This window comes from Echinops telfairi, unplaced genomic scaffold (genome assembly GCF_000313985.2).
Source record: "Echinops telfairi isolate 266 unplaced genomic scaffold, ASM31398v2 ScPeMD7_7400;HRSCAF=8409, whole genome shotgun sequence".
Lineage (NCBI taxonomy): Eukaryota > Metazoa > Chordata > Mammalia > Afrosoricida > Tenrecidae > Echinops > Echinops telfairi.
This window is the reverse complement of record NW_022111300.1, coordinates 11218832-11242093: the sequence shown is the minus strand read 5'-3', so window position 1 is coordinate 11242093 and position 23262 is coordinate 11218832. Positions and strand designations below refer to the sequence as shown.

At 45.8% G+C, this 23262-nt stretch overlaps 1 protein-coding gene across 2 annotated transcripts in view; it reads left to right on the top strand.

Moving 5' to 3' along the window:
* Positions 1–23262, top strand: part of ZNF521 (zinc finger protein 521) — a 314538-nt gene that overhangs the window by 124231 nt on the left and 167045 nt on the right. For both annotated transcript variants that reach the window (XM_004702915.3, XM_045296279.1), the window contains exon 3: positions 14559–17911. In XM_004702915.3, the coding sequence (XP_004702972.1) occupies positions 14999–17911 (2913 nt within the window). In that variant the 5' untranslated portion in view covers positions 14559–14998. The remainder of the gene's footprint in view (positions 1–14558; positions 17912–23262) is intronic.

Here is a 23262-nt window from a genome sequence, read left to right as displayed (position 1 = left end):
ATCTACTGCCTACAGTTTTCAAGGGCAGCGGTTCGATTCAAACACAATTCTGATAAGTGGCAGGTTCCTGTGTCTTTAATGCCTGGACAAGGGCATCACTCCCAGGAGAGGGGGGTGAAACCATTTGGACGAGGATTCCGCCCCTGCTCCTTTGTGCTGACACACCAAGATAATGGACAATTAAGGGAGCCTTCACCGCAGGTGAAAGTATGGGGTTATCACTAATATAAAGGAGCCCACGGGGTGCTGGAGAGAAAGGAGAAGAGGAATGGGGATTCTTAAAAGGAGTATAAAACACACAGATGAGAATCCTAATAACTGTTCACATATTGCTCTTTCACATGTGATAATGGTGAGTGATTGGGGCTTTCAGGATTGCTAGCTCTAAATTAAAAAAAAAAAAATTCCGGTTCATTGTATTTGACATAAATTAATGCAGAAAATGTGCCACTGTGTTGGCTTGCCTGTCGTGGGATAGGTGAGCCTAAATAATAAAGAGAGGGGGTGGGGTCTGTGTGTGTGTGTGTGTGTGTGTGTGTGTGTGTGTGTGTGTGGCTTTACACCACCTTTCATGGGGGCTTTTCAAATTAACTCATGTTCATTGGGGGCACGGGTTGTCAACCTTGACTGCACTCTTAAGAGGTTTTAAAAATACCCTTTTCTGGGTCACAGCGCACAGAGTCTGGTTGGACTGGTCTGAGGAGGAGGGCTCCAGCACTTTCAAAGGCTCCTTGGGTGATATTCCAATGCTCACCTGGGCTGGAGGGCCCGTAAAACAAATGAGAATTCACAAAACATCTTACAGCCCTTCAAAGGCCGGCTCCCCCGCAGATGGAGTGATTATTGAGTAGATTTGCGTGATTGGTATCTATATTGCGATTGGAGAAGATTGATGTAGTGTGTATTTCTTTTAAGGCCATCACACATGGGGTGGGGGTATGGGGGCTTCTCTCTGACTTCACCCCACTCTCCTATTTGCTTCTGTGTGGTTTTTCCCTAATAGACCTTTGCAGCTTCCTACTCCTAGAGTGTCACGCATAAATGATCCAAGGTGGTCTACAGGCATTATTTGTGGGTCACTACACCTCTTCCTGAATCAGAATCTACTTCTGCTCCATTCTGTAGAGTGACTTTTGAGTCAGTCAACTCAATATGTAGTGAGTGTCTACCAGCAACTTACTACCTACCTGGACGTCTGACTCCAATTGAAGTACTCGTTCTGTAAAAGTAAATAAGGGAAATGAGCCTTATCCTGTTCAGCAAAGGTGAGACTTGTGGTCACACGTTTGGCTGAGATCTGCAACGTCAGCAGTTTAAAACCACTCAGTGGGAGAACGACGGGGCGCTTTCTACACCCATAAGCAATGAACAGTCTCAGAAATTCACAGGGGTAGTTTTACCTGTCGTACAGCATCACTGAGAGTCAGCATTGACACGATGGCAGTACTTTAGGTTTGGTGTGGGTAGAGGACTGGGTAAAAGTGCTGCCTAGGGTTTCTGAGGCTGTAAGTCTCTATGGGAGGAGAGAGCCTCATCTTTCTCCCATGGAGAGGCTGATGGGTTCAAACTCCTGACCTTGTGACTAGTAGCCCTACTATCCACATAACCCACCAGGCTCTTTACAGGTGAGACAGTCCCTGGCATTTCTGAACTGAGCTAGAAGAGGTTAACGGATTTTCTTTTAACCCAAACTTCCATTTGTCTCTTAAGAGCCCTGCAGGACAATAGAGTGCAGGGCTTCTGATAAGTATGGGTTCTCCGGCCTGCAGAGATGTGTATGATAAGATAAGATGGCTTAAAAAAAAAGAAAAGAAAAGAAAAAGCTTGAGGGAAAGGGACAGGAGGAGAGGGAGAGAGAAAGTATGTTAACTGCTTTGACTGCAAAATACCCTCTGGTAGCCAGAGATAAGACACCTTGAGCTACTCAGAAAACCTTAACAGGATGTAAATGAAGCCAATAAAAATCATCTGAGATCAAGCCACTTTTCAGCTCCCCTCCTATTTCCAGCTCTGACAGCAGAAGGCTTAATTTACTGTATGTTGCACCGCATTCGTCTGCTGAACCCAGGAAGTTGCAGGGAACTGATAGGAGCCAGTTCAAAGAACCAGATAGTTCGAATTTCTATAGTGACCCAAACACGAGGCATTTAATCAGCGATTTTAGCAATGCCTTCCTGAGTGGAAAAAGGAGGCCTTGCTGATTATGGGAAGCTCCCTTCCCTTGTTCACCCACCCCCTTTCATACCTCAGTTAGTCATCTGTTTTGTATTTTGTTTTATGACAACCTTCTTACTATGTGGAGAGGGTTCCCTGGGTCAGATTAATTTGGTAGCACATTGACATTTTTTGGTCCAGTTTATGCAGCTTAAAGACTTTGCCTGCCAGTCACGCAACATCCAGACTTTGTGTACCTGGGACTCTGTAACACTTTTAAAAATGCTCACTGGCTTATTTTTTACTTTCTAGAAATTTACCAACTGCTGTTGACAACCCTCTCCTAACAGGAACTGCCTTATCAGACTGAATGTATATATTTTTTAATCATTTTATTAGGGGATCATACAACTCTTATCACAATCCATACATACATCAATTGTGTAAAGCGCATTTGTACATTCATTTCCCTCATCATTCTCAAAACATTTCCTCTCCACTTAAACCCCTGGCATCAGGTCCTCATTTTCCCCTCCCTCCCCGCTCCCCCCTCCCTCATGAACCCTTGATAATTTATAAATTATTATTTTGTCATGCCCTGTCCGACGTCTCCCTTCACCCACTTTCCGGCCGGCCATCCCCCAGGGAGGAGGTCACATAGAGTTCCTTGTAATCGATTCCCTCTTTCCTACCCACTCTCCCTCTACCCTCCCAGTATCGCCACTCATACCACTGGTCCTGTAGGGATCATTTACTGAAAAGATTTGAGGCGTAAAGTCCTACTTAGAATGGGAGAGGGATAACTGTTGCAGAATGGGAAGGCAACGTGGCTAATGATAGCCTTTTCTTTCTGTAAGCTGCTCCTTGGCAGAGTTGGGATTCAACTAAGCATTCAAGTGAGAGACGAGAACCCTTGGACAACTGCGTTCTAGTGTAGAGCAGCAGATATGGAGAAGCCGCAGCAGCATGTAGCCAAAGGATTTAGATAGAGCAGTGAAGGGACATATAAGACTCTTGAAGGTCCTCCTCTTGGGACAGTAGTGGAAGCACCCAGGAAGCTTACCAAACCCGGAGTTCGGGGCCCTACCTCCGAAAGGTTGGAGTCAGTGGATACGGTATCCTGACGGTCCATGTTTTCAACAGGCAGTGCAGGTGATTGCAGTGCAGGTGGTTGGTAGGCTCTATTGAGGAGCACTGCCTGTGTCATCCCGTTCAGTCTGGTTCAGTCTGGTGTAGAGTTGCGGTGGCGACAATAATAATTAGGGAAGGGAAGATGAGAAGGAGTCCTCCTTTCGTATCTCACTGGGGTGGATGGTGGGGAACGCGTCATTATGGGCTAGAGTATGAATCAGCTGAAGCTGTTGAGATCACGTTTCATTTGCCCAAACCAGACCCAATCAAACCAGTCCTTTCAGAGAAAGGGTGGAAGGAAGGGAGGGAGGGATAAGACCCTGCTGTGAGATCTGTTGTGTGTGCTTTCTATTTGTGTAGCCATGGGTGAAACCAAGTGACAAATTAGGTTGTTAAGACTTGAAAATAGTGGGCTGTAGGTTTGGGTATCTTGGGCGGGCGTATCTTGAGGAGGAGACTCAGGTTTGTATATGTAAGTCAATGAGCATTAATAGAAATGAAGTTTCATATTTTGTTTGTGACAGAAGTGATCAGTACTGGTTGTTGATTTACCCCTGAAAACTCGATTACTTTGTCATTTGAGGTTTGAGATTTGGAGGGACGGTTAGAGGGCGGTTGGCTCCTGAGAGTTAGTTACGTAGCACTTAGAGCTAAGGTGCTTGCTGGGCCAGAGACTTGCGTGTGGATTTTAGGGATGCGATCAGCTGTTGCTGCCAGGGCAGGATTCGAGCCTATCCATTATCTTCATTGACCTCTGTGTGTGAAAACCAGGCCTTTGTTTTTCCTGAAGTCTGAGACTCCTAGATCTCACTGCTTATGCTTCGCAGAAGGGAAGAGTCGGGATGACAGCCTTGACTTCCTAGTCTCAGGGAAGGCGTCAATCAACTTATTTTCTTTCCTTTGATAGTTGACGTCAGACCCAGGGGTGTGCACAAGCTGTGCCAAAGGGCATCAGGCCATTTTCAGTTAGAAAGGCAAAGGGCTCAGATGTGAGAGGAGCCTCGGCAGAGGTTCCGTGAGAAGTTCTTCCTTGCAGACAGGATGGGGCAGTCAGGATCCCAAACTGGCCACAGGTTTTTATATCTTGGATGGTTGAAGCACACTTTTGCAAGGTTCATCTGCATTTGCAGACCCATAAGATGCAGACACATGGACACACTTTGAACGGGTATTGTGGCCTGTGAGGGACCTTGGAGGAGTTCATGGAAAAATTATTCTAACATTTTTCTGTGATGCTGACTCATAGTGACCCTTTTAGGACAAGAGCCCCGTGGGTTCTTGAGGGGAATAGGGAGTCTCCTATTTCTCCCACTAGCCAGAGTTATTTAAGAAAATAACTTTTCCCTTTGCAGTGTAACCAGCACTTCTACAAATATTACGGCGCCCAGGGGACACTGGGTTCAACCTTGGGCTGCTAACCACAGGGTCGATAGTTCAAACGCGTTGTTTGTTCTGAGGGAGAAAGAGGAGGCTGACTGCTCTAGTAAAAATTTACATTCTCAGAAACCGTCTACAGGGGCTGTGTGAGTCGGAATCAACTCAATGGCAGTAGATGGAAGATATCCCATTAGAAATAAAAAGACACCCGAAATTATTTAATTACTTGAACTAGTCTCACTATTCAGTTACAATTTTGCTGTATCAATCTTCATATGGAAGTTAATGATTCTGTTATCACACTAGAATATTCTGTCCTGAGAAGGAGGCATTGGCGGTTTGACCCTAATGCAGGCCCCTTCATAGGACAGTGTCTCTCAGGATAGTCCAGCAGCTCATAATATTCACGTAGGTACAGCTTCCCCCATAGAGTGAATATCCAGTCATGGCGGTCTCTTTGAGTAGGAAATGACTTGGCGGCGGTTTGGGGGTGATGCCATCAACTGCTCTTGAGTTGGAGCTGCTGGTTAGGAACACTCACTAGTTGACACACTCCAGGCCCACAACCTGTGCCAGCCAAACTCTGTGCCCAACCCAGTGGGTCTGTTCGCCCTTGACCTCCAGGATCTCTACCCAGAAAGGTAGAAATCAAGAACACTTAAGGTCAGTGGTATTCCAATAGCAGGTGGGTAATTGTAGCGATATCCCCGCACCCTACCCCACATCTTGGTAACAGCTTTTTCTACATTAGCTAACTGTATTTATCACTTTACCGCACAATGAACCCACAGGGGGTGCTAATTGGTCATTAATTAAATTTTAGCCTTTCAACACTTTTGTATTCTCCAGTGGGTTTATCTGCAGTGAAGTATACAGTGTGGCCTTTTTAAACTGTCGAACATTCCAGTCAGTTTCACTGCTTGGCAAGGGTGTGTAACAGGTGAGATTCGGCCCCAGTAAAGACAGACCATTACAGGCCTGTTAGAATTCCTTGCCATATAGTTTTCCAGCCTGTATGCTGTGTGATGGCGAGTGGCTCAGGAACCTACATTTTAATGTTACAATCCACAGCGATAGCCTTGATTCTTCCTTGGAAGGAAATTCACTGTCCTCATGTGGAAATGCTCGTGGTTTATGGCAGTTCTTCAGAACAACCTTCCTGCTGGTGGGATGGACCTTCTGAGGGTCCCCATTCTCCAAGTGAGCCCTTGTCAAACTGGGTTTTCACAATGGCAGAAGCCCTATTTGCCCGGCGCCCCCACAGTGAAGACTTTACTTTGAAATGAGTGATGATTAGCATTGTGACCTTGAGAAATTCCCTGAGTCCTTCCAAAGGTGTGGCTGTTTCTTCTAAGCTGAGTTGATAACAGCCAGGCTAGAGAAAAGATTTTGGAGAAAATCGAATTTGCCTCCAGGAATTTGTAAACAGGCAAAAAGGTTGTGATGCGGGCTGGTGTCAGCACTCTGGAACCAAGCGCCAGAACTTTCAATGCAGGCTATTCCCTAGTGGTAAGTTCACTACACTAATGAATTCATCACAACCTGCCGGGGTGTGCAGCTAATAATGAGTGATTCACAAGTCACCTGTAAGTTGCGTTCCACCATATATTTCATTTAGTGATTGTTCGGTTTGCTTCTTTTTATTTTTTCAGCATCTATGCCCTGTAAGTTCTGTATGAGTATTATTAGATTCATCGTAAGAAAAAGCAGCACCTGAATTATACTTAATTTCTATTCCTTTGTGCTGTTTTCACATTTATCGGTTATAGCTGGAAGGTCCCATTGACTTTCATAGTAGTGATAATAACAGTGCCTTTGTAAAATCTTGGCAGTTCAGGAAGCTCTCTGAGAAGGCCATGCGGATGCCTCATATGGTTACCTGTGAGGTAGCCTGTCACACGTTGACATTATAGATGAAGATAAGGAAATTAAAAACAAAACAAGATCTTTCTACAGTTCCCAAGCCAGTGCCAGCAACTGAGCATAGACCCCCAAACCAAACTGACTGCTGTGGGGCTAATTCTGACTCTTCGCCACCTTTATGGGCCCAGGGTAAAACTGCCCCCATGGATTCCCAAGTCTCACTTTTTGCAGTAGAATGCCTCAACTCTCACCCTTATGCTGGCTGGTGGATTCGAGCTGCTTCCCTACTCCTAGCCTCTCCTGAGCATATAGTGGGAGCTTAATACATGCTGGTCGAGCAAGGGAAGGAGCTCAACAATCCAAGAACTGCTTCAAATTCCTTGTGGTGTGAGGGAGGTTCTAGCTAATGACAGAAGAGGACATAGTCACGCACAGCTTCTGACTCCAAAGAGTAGGAGAGAAAAACCAGCAACCCAATACGAACTTGGAAAATCCACTTTGTTAATGTCTGCCGTAATTACAGGGAAGATAAACAAATGTGAAACAACTTAGAGTGCACTGAAAACAGATGCCTAACACATGATGGCCATTTATTAAATGGCAAAAAGTTGGCCTTTATCATTAGTGTGTGTGCGTGTGTGTAATTAAGTGATCCAAAAGCTGGAAAAAGTAAAATACTCCTCACCCCCTACATAATTGGAAGCCACGTTTCCTTCTGTCTGGCTTCAAAAACACAATGTCTCGATTTCCGTGATAGAGGATGACTGTTTCTCTGGTCTCACGTCAGCTTTTTCCTCTGATTGGAGAGGTGGAGTTAAGCGTGAACTGCTTAAGAATGCACTGTGTTCTGTTTAACTTGGCTCTGGAAGATGGAATTCATTGAACTCCGTCTGTTCAAATGAACTTTAAATAACAGCCAGCAAAACAGTTGTCCTCCTCTCTGCAGCCCTAGTAGAAAAGTGTCTAATGTGCGCAGCCACGAGGATTACCGACGGAGCGCCACGGGGGAGGAAGAGCCACGTCTGGTGGTGTGTAGGCAGCGCCTCCTCAGCACTAGAGGGTTGTTGGGTAGAGGACATCCCTTTTTTCTTCAGGAGAATTGAAACAAACAAAACTCCCAGTTCCGATGGTTAGAATTCTTGGTAAGGCTATTAACAAAGAAAGCCCCACTCGCCACAGCTGCTATCACGAATGGGCAACCCCTTTTATTTAGAACCCCACCCTTTCTTCTCATAACTTAACTTTGAATGCATTTAATTGGTCCTCCTAGAACAGTGCAGAATATTGACCATTTCAAAACATCTGTGAGTTATCAATCATTTTGAAGTTAACAGTTCTCCTTTGAATGCTGCATCAAGCATGTTCATTGTTTAGTAGTTAAGTAGGTTATATGACCAAGGAGTGAATTTGATACGGAGCTGTTGAGTTAAAATAAAGAACGCATGGTAGCTATATTATTAAAATTGCAACTGTTGTAAAACTGCTGACATTTCTATTCAGAATAAAAGAAAACAATTGGGTAATAGTTCTTGAGGGTTTATTTAGAGTGACTTTATCCCTTAGAAATGTAAATGGTTAAATAAAATTCTCAAACAGTGTATTACGTAATTTGGTTTGATGTTAAAAAGGATGATCTAAAACTTACTGGTGTAACTTGACAAATATCCCCATTACTTGTATCCATTAAACACACCTTTTAAAATAGGGTTTGGGTTGACTAGGATTAAGCATTCTGCTGCCAACTCCCAGGTTGGTGGTTCATCCCTGCCCCAACCAGCCGCTGCTAGCCAGAAAGAGGAGGCAGTTTACAGCCTCAGAAACCCTCTGTGGGACGCTCTGCCTCCGAATTTACTCAATGGCAGTGGGTTTGGGTCTCTCTGAACACTCGTGTACGCCTGTCCACTTTCCCCAGCACTCTTGTCTTTCTCTGAAGGCGCCTCCAGGAGTGAGTTGATGAAAAGATGCTGTAAACTCTGTTCCGTTTAAAAGTTCTAAGTTGGTCTTAAAGTGTGCTTGTAGAAAAAAAAATTTGAAAAGCCCAAAGGAAAATAATATGGAAATTTATTTTTGTCTACTGACTGTTAGCGTTTTTTGGAATGGACTATATTTAACTTATTTTGATGCTAAATAATGCAGTGGTTGTAATTGCTAGTGTTTTAAGGGGAAGCAAAGTAATTTCAAAATTACATAGTTGGCTTCAGAATTGCATAGCAAAATACCTGCTTCAAGGTTACCTGCTTGTAAAGACCCAAGATTATACCCTGGGTATGATAATTTCATACTTGCAATGTAGTCAGCATGGATTTACAGTCCATTAATTTTTAGATATCACCAACTATTTATGTTTTATTTTCTTTCTGGCCACATATGCAACTGTGAATGCTTAAGGCAATGTCAATTTCCATTGGACCAATCCTTAACACTAATATTCTAGTGGTTCCATTAAGGGAAAAGGAAATGTTAAAATATGTGGATACTCTATACTAGACACTTACCCATGGACGCATAAATACATGCATCACATATAAATCTTTTTGTTTACACATGCAGTTTTTCTTCTAGCAATGATAAGGTGCCCTAGAAACATTCACTAATCTTTCTGACACCCCAGAGAGTAAGTAGTAAGAATTATTATCTTCATATTGCAGGTGAAATACCTAGGTAAGGGCAGATTAAATGACTTGGCCAGGTCACTCTCTAAGTCAGTTATGAAGCTAGAAATAAAACTCCAGACTCTTGACTTTCAGCTCTCATTCTGAGTCACTGCACTCCTGGACAGAGACGTTGTAGGCATGTCAGCCAGTACGTGTGCTGCTGTTCCCCCATGAAAAGGAGCTATTGATGAAAATGCTGTTTCCCCGGAAAAAAGCCAGGCTGAATAACCCTTGCAGGCACACGCACACACGGTACTGGGCACTGAGTCTCCTCAGGGCAGAGGAGCAGGCCCTCTGCTGTGACAGTGACCAATCTCTGATAGCCAAAGGTGTCCTTGGCCAAGTTCTTGCAGGCTAGCCCGGTGAAGAGCTAAGACGTGTTGGAACTTTCTAAAACGTCAGCGATTCAGATAGCATCTTTAACATCTAGAGTGATTCAACGTAAGTTGTGTCTTGCGTGTGGTCCTTATCCTCTTCTAAATAGCCAGCTTAGTGAAGTCACCCTTTGGAGAGGCGTAGTCTCTGTCCTGAGGAAGCTTGCCCTGGACACTGATCAGTTGTCTAGTTGCCCCCCAAGGTGGCTTCTGCTTGTGCTGACTTAGGTAGGACGAGGAGACCATTGCTTGGTCCCATGCTGCCTTTCTGCTCATTGGTCTGCTCGAGTCCCTTGTTTTGGCTCTTGTGTGCAACCTTCCAACCTAAGAGTTTCCAACCCACCTGCAAATATATTGGACAGTATTCTTTTGCGATCATTTGCGGAAATTTTCTTGGAAGTAGATCACCAGATTTTTCTTGTCTGTCTTAGTCTGAAACTTGCCTACCATGGGTGGCCCTGCCACCTTGAAATATTAGTGGCCAAAGGAACCCCAGTGGCGTAATGGGGCACATGTTGGGCTGCAATCCACAAGGTCAGCAGTTTGAAGGCACCAGCTGGCTCTGCAGGACAAAGAGGAGGCTTTCTACTCCTGTAGAGGGTGAGAGTCTCAGAAACTCACAGGGTCAGTTCTCTGTCCAGTAGGGTTGCTGTGAGTCAGCATCAACTTAAAAGCAGTGAGTATTGCCTCCTAGCAACAAGCAAGACACCAAATAAGACTTGGATCATTGTCTTAAAGTAGCATCAGCATCGAGTCCTAACCCTCCTGCACATCTTTTCTTCATCCTTCTTTGCCTTTAGGACAAAAAACCCTAGAACATTATTTTTCTGTCCACTTCAATTATACCTGAACCCCCTCTCAGCATTTCTTGGCTGTGGTTACAGGCTGCACCCAGAGACTCTCGGGCCTTCATGTGCAGACTGAGCAGCCCACAGCCAGGTTCGAAGCCCATTAAGTCTTTGCTCCCTCCTCCCCAGGTCGGCCCAGGAGTGGCTGATGCCTCCCTTCACAAGGCTACTTTGTCCTCCGGTGCCTTTTTCCTGTGGAATAACTCCTTCTCGTGTTACTGCGCTTTGCTGTTAGCAAGCACTTTCCCCCATGACTATGACTGAACAGGTGTTGCTCTGCTACTAACGGAGTCTCCAGCTGTCCCCCTCCTCCGACACAGACCCGGCGAAATCTGTTGTTTGGTCCGTTTCAGCAGATGCAAGACGCACGGAGATGGAGGTCTTCCTTGCAGGATGTGGCGGGTTGGCTGCCAGAAGATGGTCGGGAAAGCCTGGCCGGCTAACAAAGGCAGGCCTTCAGCGGCTGGGTGTAGTCCCCGTTCTGCGTCCCCTTTGGCAGGAGCACAGAGGCTGCTGCAGTGCGGCCAGCCAGCGAAATTAGGAAATAAGGACCTCTTTTATTTACTCAGGCTGCTGAATCATGGGCATTCCTGTCTGCTTGGAGAAAAGTCAGGCGGCTCTACTTTCCACTGGAAGTCTCAGGAGTGTTGGAGACTTTCATCTCTGAGTGTTCACACACTTGTTTTAATGTGCTTTATGGAAATGGTGAAACTCCGCGAGTACGGTTGCTGGAGAAAAACAGCTGCACTAACTAGGCACACGCATTTGCATCTTTAAATAGACTTTTCGGCTGGATAGTTGGTTTCCAGCAATGTGTGTGTGTATCTGTCTGTCTCCCCTGTGAAAACTGTGGCTCTCAGAGAGTCAGCGAGTGTAAAGTGACTGATTTCTATAAATTAAAATTTAACATGGGCATGCTAAGTACTTGATATTGAAATGCAGAAAACTTGCCTTAACACAGAAAGGCCCTCCCTGTAAGTAGCAGTAAGTGAGGGTAGAAGAGGTTGGGGGTGGTGGGGTGGTGGGGAGGGATTCAAGTCGATTCAGAAAGGGAAGTTGACGGCATCTTCCCCCGTTTCTTCCATATTTCAAAAGAAACGGAACTGGTTTAAATCTGGATTCGCAATGTCAGTGTTGGGGCATGCTTGCGATGGCCTGGATGGTCAAGTGAATGTGGACTGGCGGCTTTGGAGGACTCTAGTAGACCTCAGAGAGCCAGCAACAGTGACTTCACAAGGTCTTGGGAGAAGTTGATACCCTTCAAACTGGGACCCAACCCCGCCCCCAGAAGCTTTGGGAATTCCTTGTGTGTCCCTGAGAGAACAGGTCCGTGTATAGCAGGAGTAATACATGAGATTTTTCAATGTATATTTTAAAGCAAACACCAGCCTTCTTTGGAACCTTTACTTTAAAAATAACCATTCTCGGGCTCAGACCTTTTCTTTCCTGATCACTCCATTCCCTGGCCCTGAGCCTTCAAATTCTGTAGGTAATTAAGAAGAAAAAAAAAATATATCTTATAACACAGACACCTCATCCATGACAACATTCACTTTTATTTTATTGTATTTTTAAAAGGCCAACTAAGTTTTAATCTTAAAGTTACAGATACTGGAGGGAAGCCTCCTGCTCCCTTGAATCCTGCCTTGGGTAAAAACTTGAACCTCTTACCCCGTGGCTCACTTGACATTCAGTTGAGATTTACACGCTGAAGAGAACCGTCATGGAACCACAAACAGAAACCTGATTTAAGCGTGAGGTCAGTGATTGCTCACTATTTAGAGTGGCTCATTGCGCAATAACTCCTCATACATTTGTCTAATCGTATATCTTGCCTGCAAATAATCTGCAGTTGAATAATAAATCCACTCACTAAAAGTTCAGGTTCACTAGTTATAGTCTCCCAGTCTAGATGCATGACAAATTCTGATTCACTGTTATCCCCAAATGTACAAATGAGATGATGTGTTGGGAAATATTTTTAGTTGAACAACAGGATTTAAGCTGAAACATGAAGAGTAGACTTAACCTAGAATGCCGAGCAAATTTAATAGAGTCTTCCCAGCCCCCCCCCCTTGAATTAAGAGACAGTATTATTAAACACTTGGGTTTATTTAGGAATATCTGCTCTTGGTGACTTATGGCTTCTAAAGGGAGAAAGCTAGAATCATCATTGAGTTTTTATTATTATCTTCAAGTTTTTAAAATGGTTTTTCTGTAAGCTGGGTAGCAAGCTGGATTTCTCTACACATGTTCTTTGTATGTATTCACCTACACATGTAAATGACATGATTACCAGACCTTTTGTTACACTAGGAGCACGTTCGCGTAGAGAGGCAGAGAAAGGAGGGCGCAAACTCATGCGGTTTTCAACTTGTCCCTCGAAGCTTTGTTGCAGCGGGCAGGGAGCCAGGAATGGTGTTTGGTTGTTTTCTCAGAGGTAGATGGTTGCCATCTGGCATTGATAGTGAGATGGTGTTGTCATCAGTTTCTAGATGCAGGAAAGGAATGATCCTCATCTGGTTCCTGTGGATAAGCAAGAGTTTAATAATCTAGCAAAATCTTGTTACCTTAAAGAAAGCCGACTTGGAATTTATTTATATAATGCCCACGAGTTTCTACTTTGATGTGAATAATCTAACTCGTTGAACTTTTGTTTTAGAGAATTTAAAAAGGTTATATATGTATACATATATGTGCCCTAAATCAGTGTTATTAGAATATTTTAATAAAATCCTAATGGAACCTCTTTTTCTAGAACAAACATGCTCCCCACCCTCAACCTCCATGGTCTGCCTCTTTTACTTGTCTGTGTTTTGAGAGTTCTCAGTCTTTTGACAAGGGAAAAGCTTTTAAAATGTTCTTCTGATCTTGAGTGATAGATTGTTTTGAAAAGTGACAAAGAAATCTCACAGCCTGTTTGGGAAAAGGTCTCATTTTCCATGCGGATATTAAGAAGACAACAGAAATAAGAGGGTACATTTGCGAAGAACATACTTAAACCCAGCTAAGATGAGGTGGAGTTACGTTATGGATAACTTGCTAAGTTTATATCTGGCTTTCAGTCTTGTTTGTCTTCTCTTTGTTACTCATAAATCTCTCAGCATTTACCATAATCATTTATCACTTTTCCTGTTTCCAGTTTTTAGCAAGTTGCTTTGTTTCTGCCCACCTCAAAGTGCAGGTCCTGTTTAGCTAAGGAAGTTCAGGCCACTGAAGCTTTTGCAAAAGGAAGAAGTGGCAGGCCACCTCTTGAACTTCCCAAACAAAATACACGATTAAGATCTGGCCCTGGTAAAACTCTCATTTTTTTCTCTCCTTGATCCTGCCTGATCCCAGCTACATGTAATATCCAGCAATACCCCTCTAACATTTAATAATCCATTTTCTGGCCGATGGTTTTCGAATCTTTCTGTTATTGAAGGACTCCTGGTTGCCTTTCATTACACAAGACATAATTATTATTGTGTTTTCTGTCTTCTTTCATGTGCTTACTTTTTAATATTTTTTTGCTGGAAGCAATAAGGTCTGTATCAATAATAACCCTTATAAAAGATTTTGATCTTCAGAATTGCCTTTTATATATATATATAAAAACAAGCAAAATGCAGGGGGACTGTTTTTTATTAAATATTAGACATCTGGGTTGACTGCATTAATTTTAAAACCATTTCTGTAATATTTCCCCTTTTCATTGGGCTCCTCAGATGCTCACATAATATGCAAATCATTTTAGAATGAATACAAAAGAAACATTAAATATATTAAAATCTGCGTTTTAATAAAATTGTCAATGTGTAATATATACCTTGCTTCAAAGAAGAATGATAAAAAGTAATAAAAGGGTAATTTAGATACAGAACTACTTAATATCTTTTTGTATTTTACAACCCCATCTTAAAAAAAAATCAGTGTAGAATAAGAGCATTGGAGACTCTGGTTTTAAAAGGTCTCATTCAAAAGTCCTTGCCCCTTTCTTCCTTTCTGCCTCCCTCCCTTCCTCCCTCTCCTGCTTCTACCCATCCACCCACCCACCCATCTTTCCACCAAAGGTTCTAGACGATCCAGCTCTGACTGCTAGTTGAAGGGGTGCAGCAAACTCACTCTTCCGCGTTCTCAGCATGTGGAATGAATTGTGCCATTGCTTCTCGTTGCAGATGGAGTGGATGTTGAAGATGACCCCTCCTGCTCTTGGCCCGCTTCCTCGCCTTCTAGCAAGGACCAGACTTCCCCGAGCCATGGAGAGGGCTGCGACTTTGGAGAGGAAGAAGGTGGCCCTGGCCTTCCATACCCGTGCCAGTTCTGTGACAAGTCGTTCAGCCGCCTCAGCTACCTAAAGCACCATGAGCAGAGCCACAGCGACAAACTGCCTTTCAAGTGCACCTACTGCAGCCGGCTGTTCAAACACAAGCGGAGCCGAGACCGCCACATAAAACTCCACACCGGGGACAAGAAGTACCACTGCAGCGAGTGCGATGCCGCGTTCTCCAGAAGTGATCACTTGAAGATCCACTTAAAGACTCACACGTCCAACAAGCCATATAAATGTGCCATTTGCCGCCGTGGGTTCCTCTCCTCTAGTTCCTTACACGGACACATGCAAGTTCACGAGAGGAACAAAGACGGCTCGCAGTCCGGGTCCCGGCTGGAGGACTGGAAGCTGAAGGACACTCAGAAGTGCAGTCAGTGCGAGGAGGGCTTTGACTTCCCGGAGGACCTGCAGAAGCACATTGCCGAGTGCCACCCCGAGTGCTCCCCCAACGAGGACCGTGCGGCCCTGCAGTGTGTCTACTGCCACGAGCTGTTTGTGGAAGAGACCTCCCTCCTGAACCACATGGAGCAGGTGCACGGCGGCGAGAAGAAGAACTCGTGCAGCATTTGCTCCGAGAGTTTCCACACGGTTGAGGAACTGTACAGCCACATGGACAGCCACCAGCAGCCGGAGTCCTGCAACCACAGCAACAGCCCTTCGCTGGTCACCATGGGCTACACCTCCGTGTCCAGCACGACCCCCGATTCTAACCTCTCCGTGGACAGCTCCACGATGGTGGAAGCTGCCCCGCCGATCCCAAAGAGTCGAGGGAGGAAGCGGGCTGCTCAGCAGACCTCTGACCTGACGGGCCCCTCGAGTAAGCAAGCGAAAGTGACCTATAGCTGTATTTACTGCAACAAGCAGCTGTTCTCGAGTCTTGCCGTTCTGCAGATTCACCTGAAAACTATGCATTTGGATAAGCCCGAACAGGCCCACATCTGTCAGTATTGCCTGGAGGTCTTGCCCTCGCTCTACAACCTGAACGAGCATCTGAAGCAAGTGCACGAAGCTCCGGACCCCGGTGTGATCGTCTCAGCCATGCCTGCCATCGTCTACCAGTGCAACTTCTGTTCGGAAGTTGTCAACGACCTCAACACGCTTCAGGAGCATATCCGATGTTCGCACGGCTTTGCGAACCCCGCAGCTAAGGAGAGTAACGCGTTCTTTTGTCCCCACTGCTATATGGGCTTTCTCACGGACTCTTCCCTCGAAGAGCACATAAGGCAAGTCCACTGTGACCTCAGCGGCTCCCGATTCGGGTCCCCAGTGCTCGGGACTCCAAAGGAGCCCGTCGTCGAAGTCTACTCTTGTTCCTATTGTACAAACTCGCCAATCTTCAACAGCGTTCTTAAACTGAACAAGCATATCAAAGAGAATCATAAAAACATTCCCTTGGCCCTGAATTATATTCACAACGGAAAAAAGTCCAGGGCGATGAGTCCCCTCTCCCCCATGGCCATTGAGCAGACGTCTCTGAAGATGATGCAGGCGGTGGGAGGCGCCCCTCCACGCCCCGCAGGAGAATACATCTGTAACCAGTGTGGTGCTAAGTACACGTCCCTCGACAGCTTTCAGACCCACCTCAAAACTCATCTCGACACTGTGCTTCCGAAACTGACCTGCCCTCAGTGTAACAAGGAATTCCCCAACCAGGAATCCCTGCTGAAGCACGTGACCATCCACTTTATGATCACCTCCACGTACTACATCTGCGAGAGCTGTGACAAGCAGTTCACGTCCGTGGACGACCTGCAGAAGCACCTGCTGGACATGCACACCTTCGTCTTCTTCCGCTGCACCCTGTGCCAAGAGGTTTTCGACTCGAAGGTCTCCATCCAGCTCCACCTGGCCGTGAAGCACAGCAACGAGAAGAAGGTCTACCGGTGCACCTCCTGCAACTGGGACTTCCGCAATGAGACGGACCTGCAGCTCCACGTGAAGCACAACCACCTGGAAAACCAAGGGAAGGTGCACAAGTGCATCTTCTGCGGCGAGTCCTTTGGCACGGAGGTGGAGCTGCAGTGCCACATCACCACGCACAGCAAGAAGTACAACTGCAAGTTCTGCAGCAAAGCCTTCCACGCCATCATCCTGCTGGAGAAGCACTTGCGGGAGAAGCACTGCGTGTTTGAAACCAAGACGCCCAACTGCGGCACCAACGGCGCGTCCGAGCAGGTGCAGAAGGAGGAGGCGGAGCTGCAGACGCTGCTGACCAATAGCCAGGAGTCCCACAACAGCCACGACGGGAGCGAAGAAGACGTGGACGCCTCGGAGCCCATGTACGGCTGCGACATCTGCGGGGCCGCCTACACGATGGAGACCCTGCTGCAGAACCACCAGCTGCGCGACCACAACATCCGCCCCGGGGAGAGCGCCATCGTGAAGAAGAAAGCCGAGCTCATTAAAGGGAATTACAAGTGCAACGTGTGCTCTCGAACCTTCTTCTCGGAGAACGGCCTCCGGGAGCACATGCAGACGCACCTGGGGCCCGTCAAACACTACATGTGCCCGATCTGCGGCGAACGCTTCCCCTCCCTCCTGACGCTGACGGAGCACAAAGTCACGCACAGTAAGAGCCTGGATACCGGGAACTGCCGCATTTGCAAGATGCCCCTCCAGAGCGAGGAGGAGTTCTTGGAGCATTGCCAAATGCACCCCGACCTGAGAAACTCCCTGACGGGCTTTCGCTGCGTGGTCTGCATGCAGACGGTGACCTCCACCTTGGAGCTGAAGATCCACGGGACATTCCACATGCAAAAGACAGGGAATGGGTCGGCCGTGCAGGCCGCGGGGCGTGGCCCGCATGTCCAAAAACTCTACAAGTGCGCCTCTTGCCTCAAAGAGTTCCGTTCAAAGCAAGACCTGGTGAAACTTGACATCAATGGGCTGCCCTATGGCCTGTGTGCCGGCTGTGTGAACCTCAGTAAGAGCGGGAGCCCTGGCATCAACCTGCCGCCCAGCGCCAGCAGACCCGGCCTGGGCCCCAGCGAGGGCCTGGGCGCCTTGGAGGGGAAAGGCAAGGCTGGGGGGCTAAAGACGCGCTGCTCCAGTTGCAATGTTAAGTTCGAGACCGAGGGCGAACTCCAGAACCACATCCAAACTGTCCACAGAGAGCTGGTGCCAGACAGCAACTGCACACAATTGAAAACGCCCCAAGTGTCGCCAATGCCCAGAATCAGTCCCTCCCAGTCGGACGAGGTAACTTGCCTTTTTCTGTTGTTTGCTCTGTGACCTCCAGGACTCGGCCCCTACTATTAGGTGTACACTCTTCCCCGGCTTTAGGTCTGGTCCTGGGCTAAGGGAGGCTTCTGTGGCAGTGCAGTGCTCCCCCTCCTGAACCCCCTCGCCCCCACCCCATAGCCATTAGCTAGCAATTCCTAGCTTCTTGATCAGCAGCATTTTGGCTTGAATGGTGCAAAATCGGACTCATTCCAGTCTCCCTAGGATACTGTCTTCTCTGTGACTGAAGAGCCCAGCGCTCATGCCAAGACCACTGAGATCTGGAATCTCAGTGTAGCTGCGCTGCCCGTTGAAATCCCCAGCCATGCCTTGTGTGCATGGCAGAGAGATGATGACAGGAAAGTAAGAGACTGTGAGCCAACATACCGACCTCAAGAGCAAATGCAAAAGAATGGATACATGTTGGTGAAGAACACGTTGGGGGTTGTGGCTGTTGAGAACCCCGTTCTCACCCGTCGCTGCTTTCCGTTGTCTGCTGGGTGGTGAGGAAAGTATGTTCCCACCCCCACGTGTTTCAGCCCCCTCCTCTGTGTTGTCTTGAGCGCCATGCCCCCACCCCACCCCCACATCTGTTTGAAAACTCTTCGCTCTCTGAGTTGCAAGACCTCTTTTCCATGTTCTTTTCCGCTTCCCTCCTCAGTTGAAGGGTCTTTTCACCTTCCCTTTGCCGCCGTGCCTATTAAGTAAGGAAATCGTTTTTGCAAGTCGTCATTCCTTGAAGCCCAGCAGAGGCAGGTTCACTTGCGGATGATTTCTTCCTGCTAATGGTTGTGTCTGGCTCCCCATAGGTCTCTCCTCTCCCCCACCTGCCCCTATCTGACCATCCATCCAAATGGAAACCCCAGGGAGGTGCGTCGCTCTACAGTTCGGGGTCAGTGCCTTCCCTTATCTTCCCTCTGCACTCATGCCTTCTGGGAGGCTCCCCGCAGCATCTCCCTGCATGCAGACAGGCATCGGTCCGCTGGTGGGGGAGAGCTGAGAAGACTCATGCATGGTGGCCCCCAGGTGACAGCAAGCTGCCGCTCCTTCTCCACCCCAAGTCGGTCTGCGCTTTTCCGCATTCACCCAAGGGAAGCCTTTCAAACTGACAAGGGAGGACAGCTGCAAGAATGTAGTTGGGGCAAGGGTTTGTGGCTCGTGTGTGGAATCAGAAAGTTTCCTCTGAAAGCACTCTAGGTAGTTTTAGCCACATAAGATAAATTCTTCCCCTCCCCACCACACCAACTTCTGAAAAGATTTAAACCTGTAGAACAGTTGAAAAACATCACAATGACTGTGTGTGTGTGTGTGTGTGTGTGTGTGTACATAGCTCACAGTTCTCAGGTGTCAACATTTGATCACATTCCTTTTTTTCTCATTCTCTCTGAAATCATTTCTATTAAGCACAAGCCAGATGATCGTTGAAGATAACAACAGGCCATCCCTTGATGATCAGAATATTTTCCTACTTAACCATGATACCATTAACCAGTAAAACAAGCCACTGAGTCCATTTCTGACTCATAGCAACCCTACTCTGAGGAATTTAACTAAATTAACCAGATAAACTAAGGAAATCCATGATGGCATCTATTAAAAGTCCATATTTAAATTTCCCCAGTTGGCCCTAAGATGTGTTGTGACCCCTTTTAAAACATGAATTATTAAAGGAACATTTTTGTTCCTGACGACTCCATTTTCACTTTTTTTTTGCTAAACATATCTGGAGGAGCTTGCGTGTTCTGCTTATTTTAAATAGTATATAAAATGGATTAAAAGTGACTGTATATTGTATTTAAAACTAAACAAAACCAGGCTCACATATTTCTTAGCAAGGCATGTATGGGTTGGTTTCTTCCTATCTGTTCACAGTTTACATTTTGAGATGTTTCTAAATCAGTGTGTAATATCATAAATACCATTTGAGAGGAAATATTTTACTGATGGAGGGAATATGAATCGCCTGTGTACTATGTTAATTTGGTTAGAGGTACTAGATTAGGGAAATGTATCCTTAAGGAAGGGAAGGCCAAGTCTTTAATTCTACCTAACATATTAATGTCTTGCATTTACATAACATAGCGTTTTAAATATTTTTAAGGAAATTCTAACAATGAGAATAGTGTCATCTCTTTTCCTTTAGTAGGAGTCAGTGGTAAATTTTTTATCTCTGAAATTCCCTAATTGGTTCACCATTTCTCATCATCATCACTATTTTTATTTCATTATACTGAATAATATATAATTCCGAGTTGCTTAAGTCAGAAAATTGTTATGTTCCCATCTCTTTCCTGCACCCTCCAAAGTTAAAAAATACCCAGTGGGCAATATTATTTTAATGGTATTGAAAATGACCTATTCTTTGTATAGAGTTTTACCAAGGAAGTCTAAGAATAATGGCTAACGAGAAAAGAAGCCCAAGCCCTGCCATTGCTCTAGAGCTAGTTCTCTTACTGACCCTATCTCATAGGGTTTCTGAAGCTTTCTAACTCTTTATGGGAGCCTACCTCATCTTCCTCCCAGGGGGCAGCTGGTGGGTTTGAACCCTCAGTCTTTGGGTTAGCTGCCCAACGCTTACCCAACAGCATCACCAGGGCACCTTAAGCAAAAGACATACAGTGAAAATGGATTTGCTCACACTCAGTGTTAGCATAGTTAAGCTTCTCTGACTTCTTATTATGAATATTGTGTACATTTGTCACCAGATTAGGCGGGAATGTTTGCTAACAGACAGGTGCATCGTGTGGGAATACATTTTATCACAAAAAGTAGTATGGCTTGAATAGGTAGGAATTCAGGACCCTAGGTAGGAAGTGGAAGACTGAGCCGTGGAGTGGTGTTTTCATCTCTTCTTGCTGAGGACTGCGACTTCCCAAGGGAAAGGAAGACCACAGGAGACTAGAAACCTTGCACACACAGCTTCTGTACCAAAAAATAGGATTAGAGTTTTCCTGGGCTTTGACTTGGGATCACAAAAGGGTATTGATAGATTCAAAAAACGAGAAAGCATTTTGTTTGACTGAGACGAGATTCCCTAATTAAAAGGGACTTTAACTTAAATACAAAGCTAGGGAAGAATGTATACCCGCTAAATCCCACACTGAGACAATTGGATGGGAGATAAGCTGTCTGACACTTAGCGAAGGTTAAGAGTAGTTAGCTGTCATGCAGTACAGAGATTTGGAATGGAAAGTAGGAGGTCAGAATGTGAACCCCATTTACGCTGCTTAACACTTTGTAAATTTGAAAGCGTTTTCTCGGTTCCCCAATCTTACCATCGCTAATTTAAATGGACAATGAGAGTTTTGTTCTGCACTTTGGCAGCACGGACTTTTTTCCCTTTGCCCTTCAAATTTTGTATGTGATACACATCAATGTAAAAAACCACAATGAGTCTAATCCAGAGTTAATTTTTATGAAGAGATCATTTGAACCATTACAAAAATAGCGACCATACAGCGTTTTCTACGCATAAAACCACCCAGTGAGTTACGGACATTTCGTATGTGTGGAGTGAATGCTAGTTCCTCTGGAGTTCTTTGCCACAGCTCTTCTGTCTGGTCAGGGACTGCCCATCTAGAACGAGTATCTCCGGTCCTTGGAGCACTGTGAGAGATCCTGGAAGCGTGTGGTGTTCTGCCTGCATTTCTCCGGCACCCCTCATCGTTTGATTTCTCTAAGGAATTATTTGCACACACACTGCTGCTGACACCAGTCCATTGATACTGTTCTTGCCAGGGTTAGTGATCATGTGGCTAGATGCACATACAGGGCCAGGGGTTCCCAGTGGAAATCGTCTAGCTCAGCCAGCTTATGTGAAAGCCAAGAAAACAGCCCAGGTAAATTCAAATTTAGCAGATGCCATACAACTAGTCAGTGGTGGTCAAGAGATGAGAGTCCACATCTCTCAAGTGCGAATTCCAGATTCCCTGATCTTCACTCAGCTGACCCTTTAACTGTAACCTTGGTCCTTTTCATTAAAACATGCTTGATATTGCTGCATTATTTCCTTCTGTCAATCACTTCCCACACCCACTGCAAGGGAGCTTCTGCTGTTATCCCCGCACTGCAACAGCCTTCTCTAGGGTCTCTGCAGACCGAATTGACGAGTGCTGTGCACTTTTGTTAGAATCGTTATGCTTGGTTACTCCTCGACTCGATGTCTTTGGCTGCCCCTTCTTTATTGCACCCTTATCTTTCCTCTTGCTTCCCTGGCACCTCGCTCACTGTCCTCGAGCTTCTTCCTCTGCCCACCTCCCACAAGGCAGTGCTCTCCAGGCCCGCTCTCATCGTGCGCACATGCCGTGTGTTCTCAGCTCCCTCCATCGCATTACCTCCCACCCCTGTACTTACTGACAGCGCTGCGGAGAGCAGCTCCAAGGTACAGTGGGAAAATTGGGGTGATGCTAGAACTGTTGTGTATCTTTGTGGTGTTGGTTCTGTGATTGTCTACATGTTTTATTATCCACCAGGCCGTCCATAACATTTGTGAATATTTTGTATGTGAACCACACCTCAATAAAACAAGTTTTTTAAATAACTTAAAGTATCTTCAATGCAAACCTCTCCATCTGGCTTCTGACTGATAGCCACGGTATGCAGGTGTACATATTCACTCACTCCACCCTGGACTTGCAACGCTGTGGCTGTAAAACTGAATTCATCATTCTTTCTCCAAATCTTCTCACATTTGCATTTCACTAGTGATTTCATTGGTCTTTGGAGCATCTTTCTCCACCATCAGCTGATTATCAAGCCATCTAGAATTTGCCTAATACATATTTCTTGAATCAATCTTCACTATTCAGGCTTCTTACTATATGTAGTTAGAATTCAATATCTGATCATCATTCATTAAATTACTCGAACAACCTTGTAATTGGTTCCTCTGACTCTCGTCTCAGTAATTTTCAAGTCCATTTCTACACAGTTGCCAGAACACTCAACACACAAAAACCCAGACCACTGCCCTTGAGTTGATACTCTGGATCAGTCATCCCATAGCTCAGAGTAGATCTCTAAGACCGATCTCTGTGGAAGCTAGCTGCCACGTCTTTCTCCGTGGGGCACCTGGGGGGTTTGAACCTCACAGACCTTTCGGTCAGTACCTGGGGGCTTAGCTAGTGCTCTCTGTTTCTGTCAGATGATACGATGATCTTTCTGTTGTGAAATAAGAAAGCCTTCACGCTGTGGCCCCTGAATCAAACGTTACCTGCTTTTGGACCTTTCACCTTTTGCCGTGTCTGAAAGTACTAGTTAATGTGCACAGACACTGCCGTGTCTGAAAGTACTAGTTAATTTGCACAGACACTGCCGTGTCTGAAAGTACT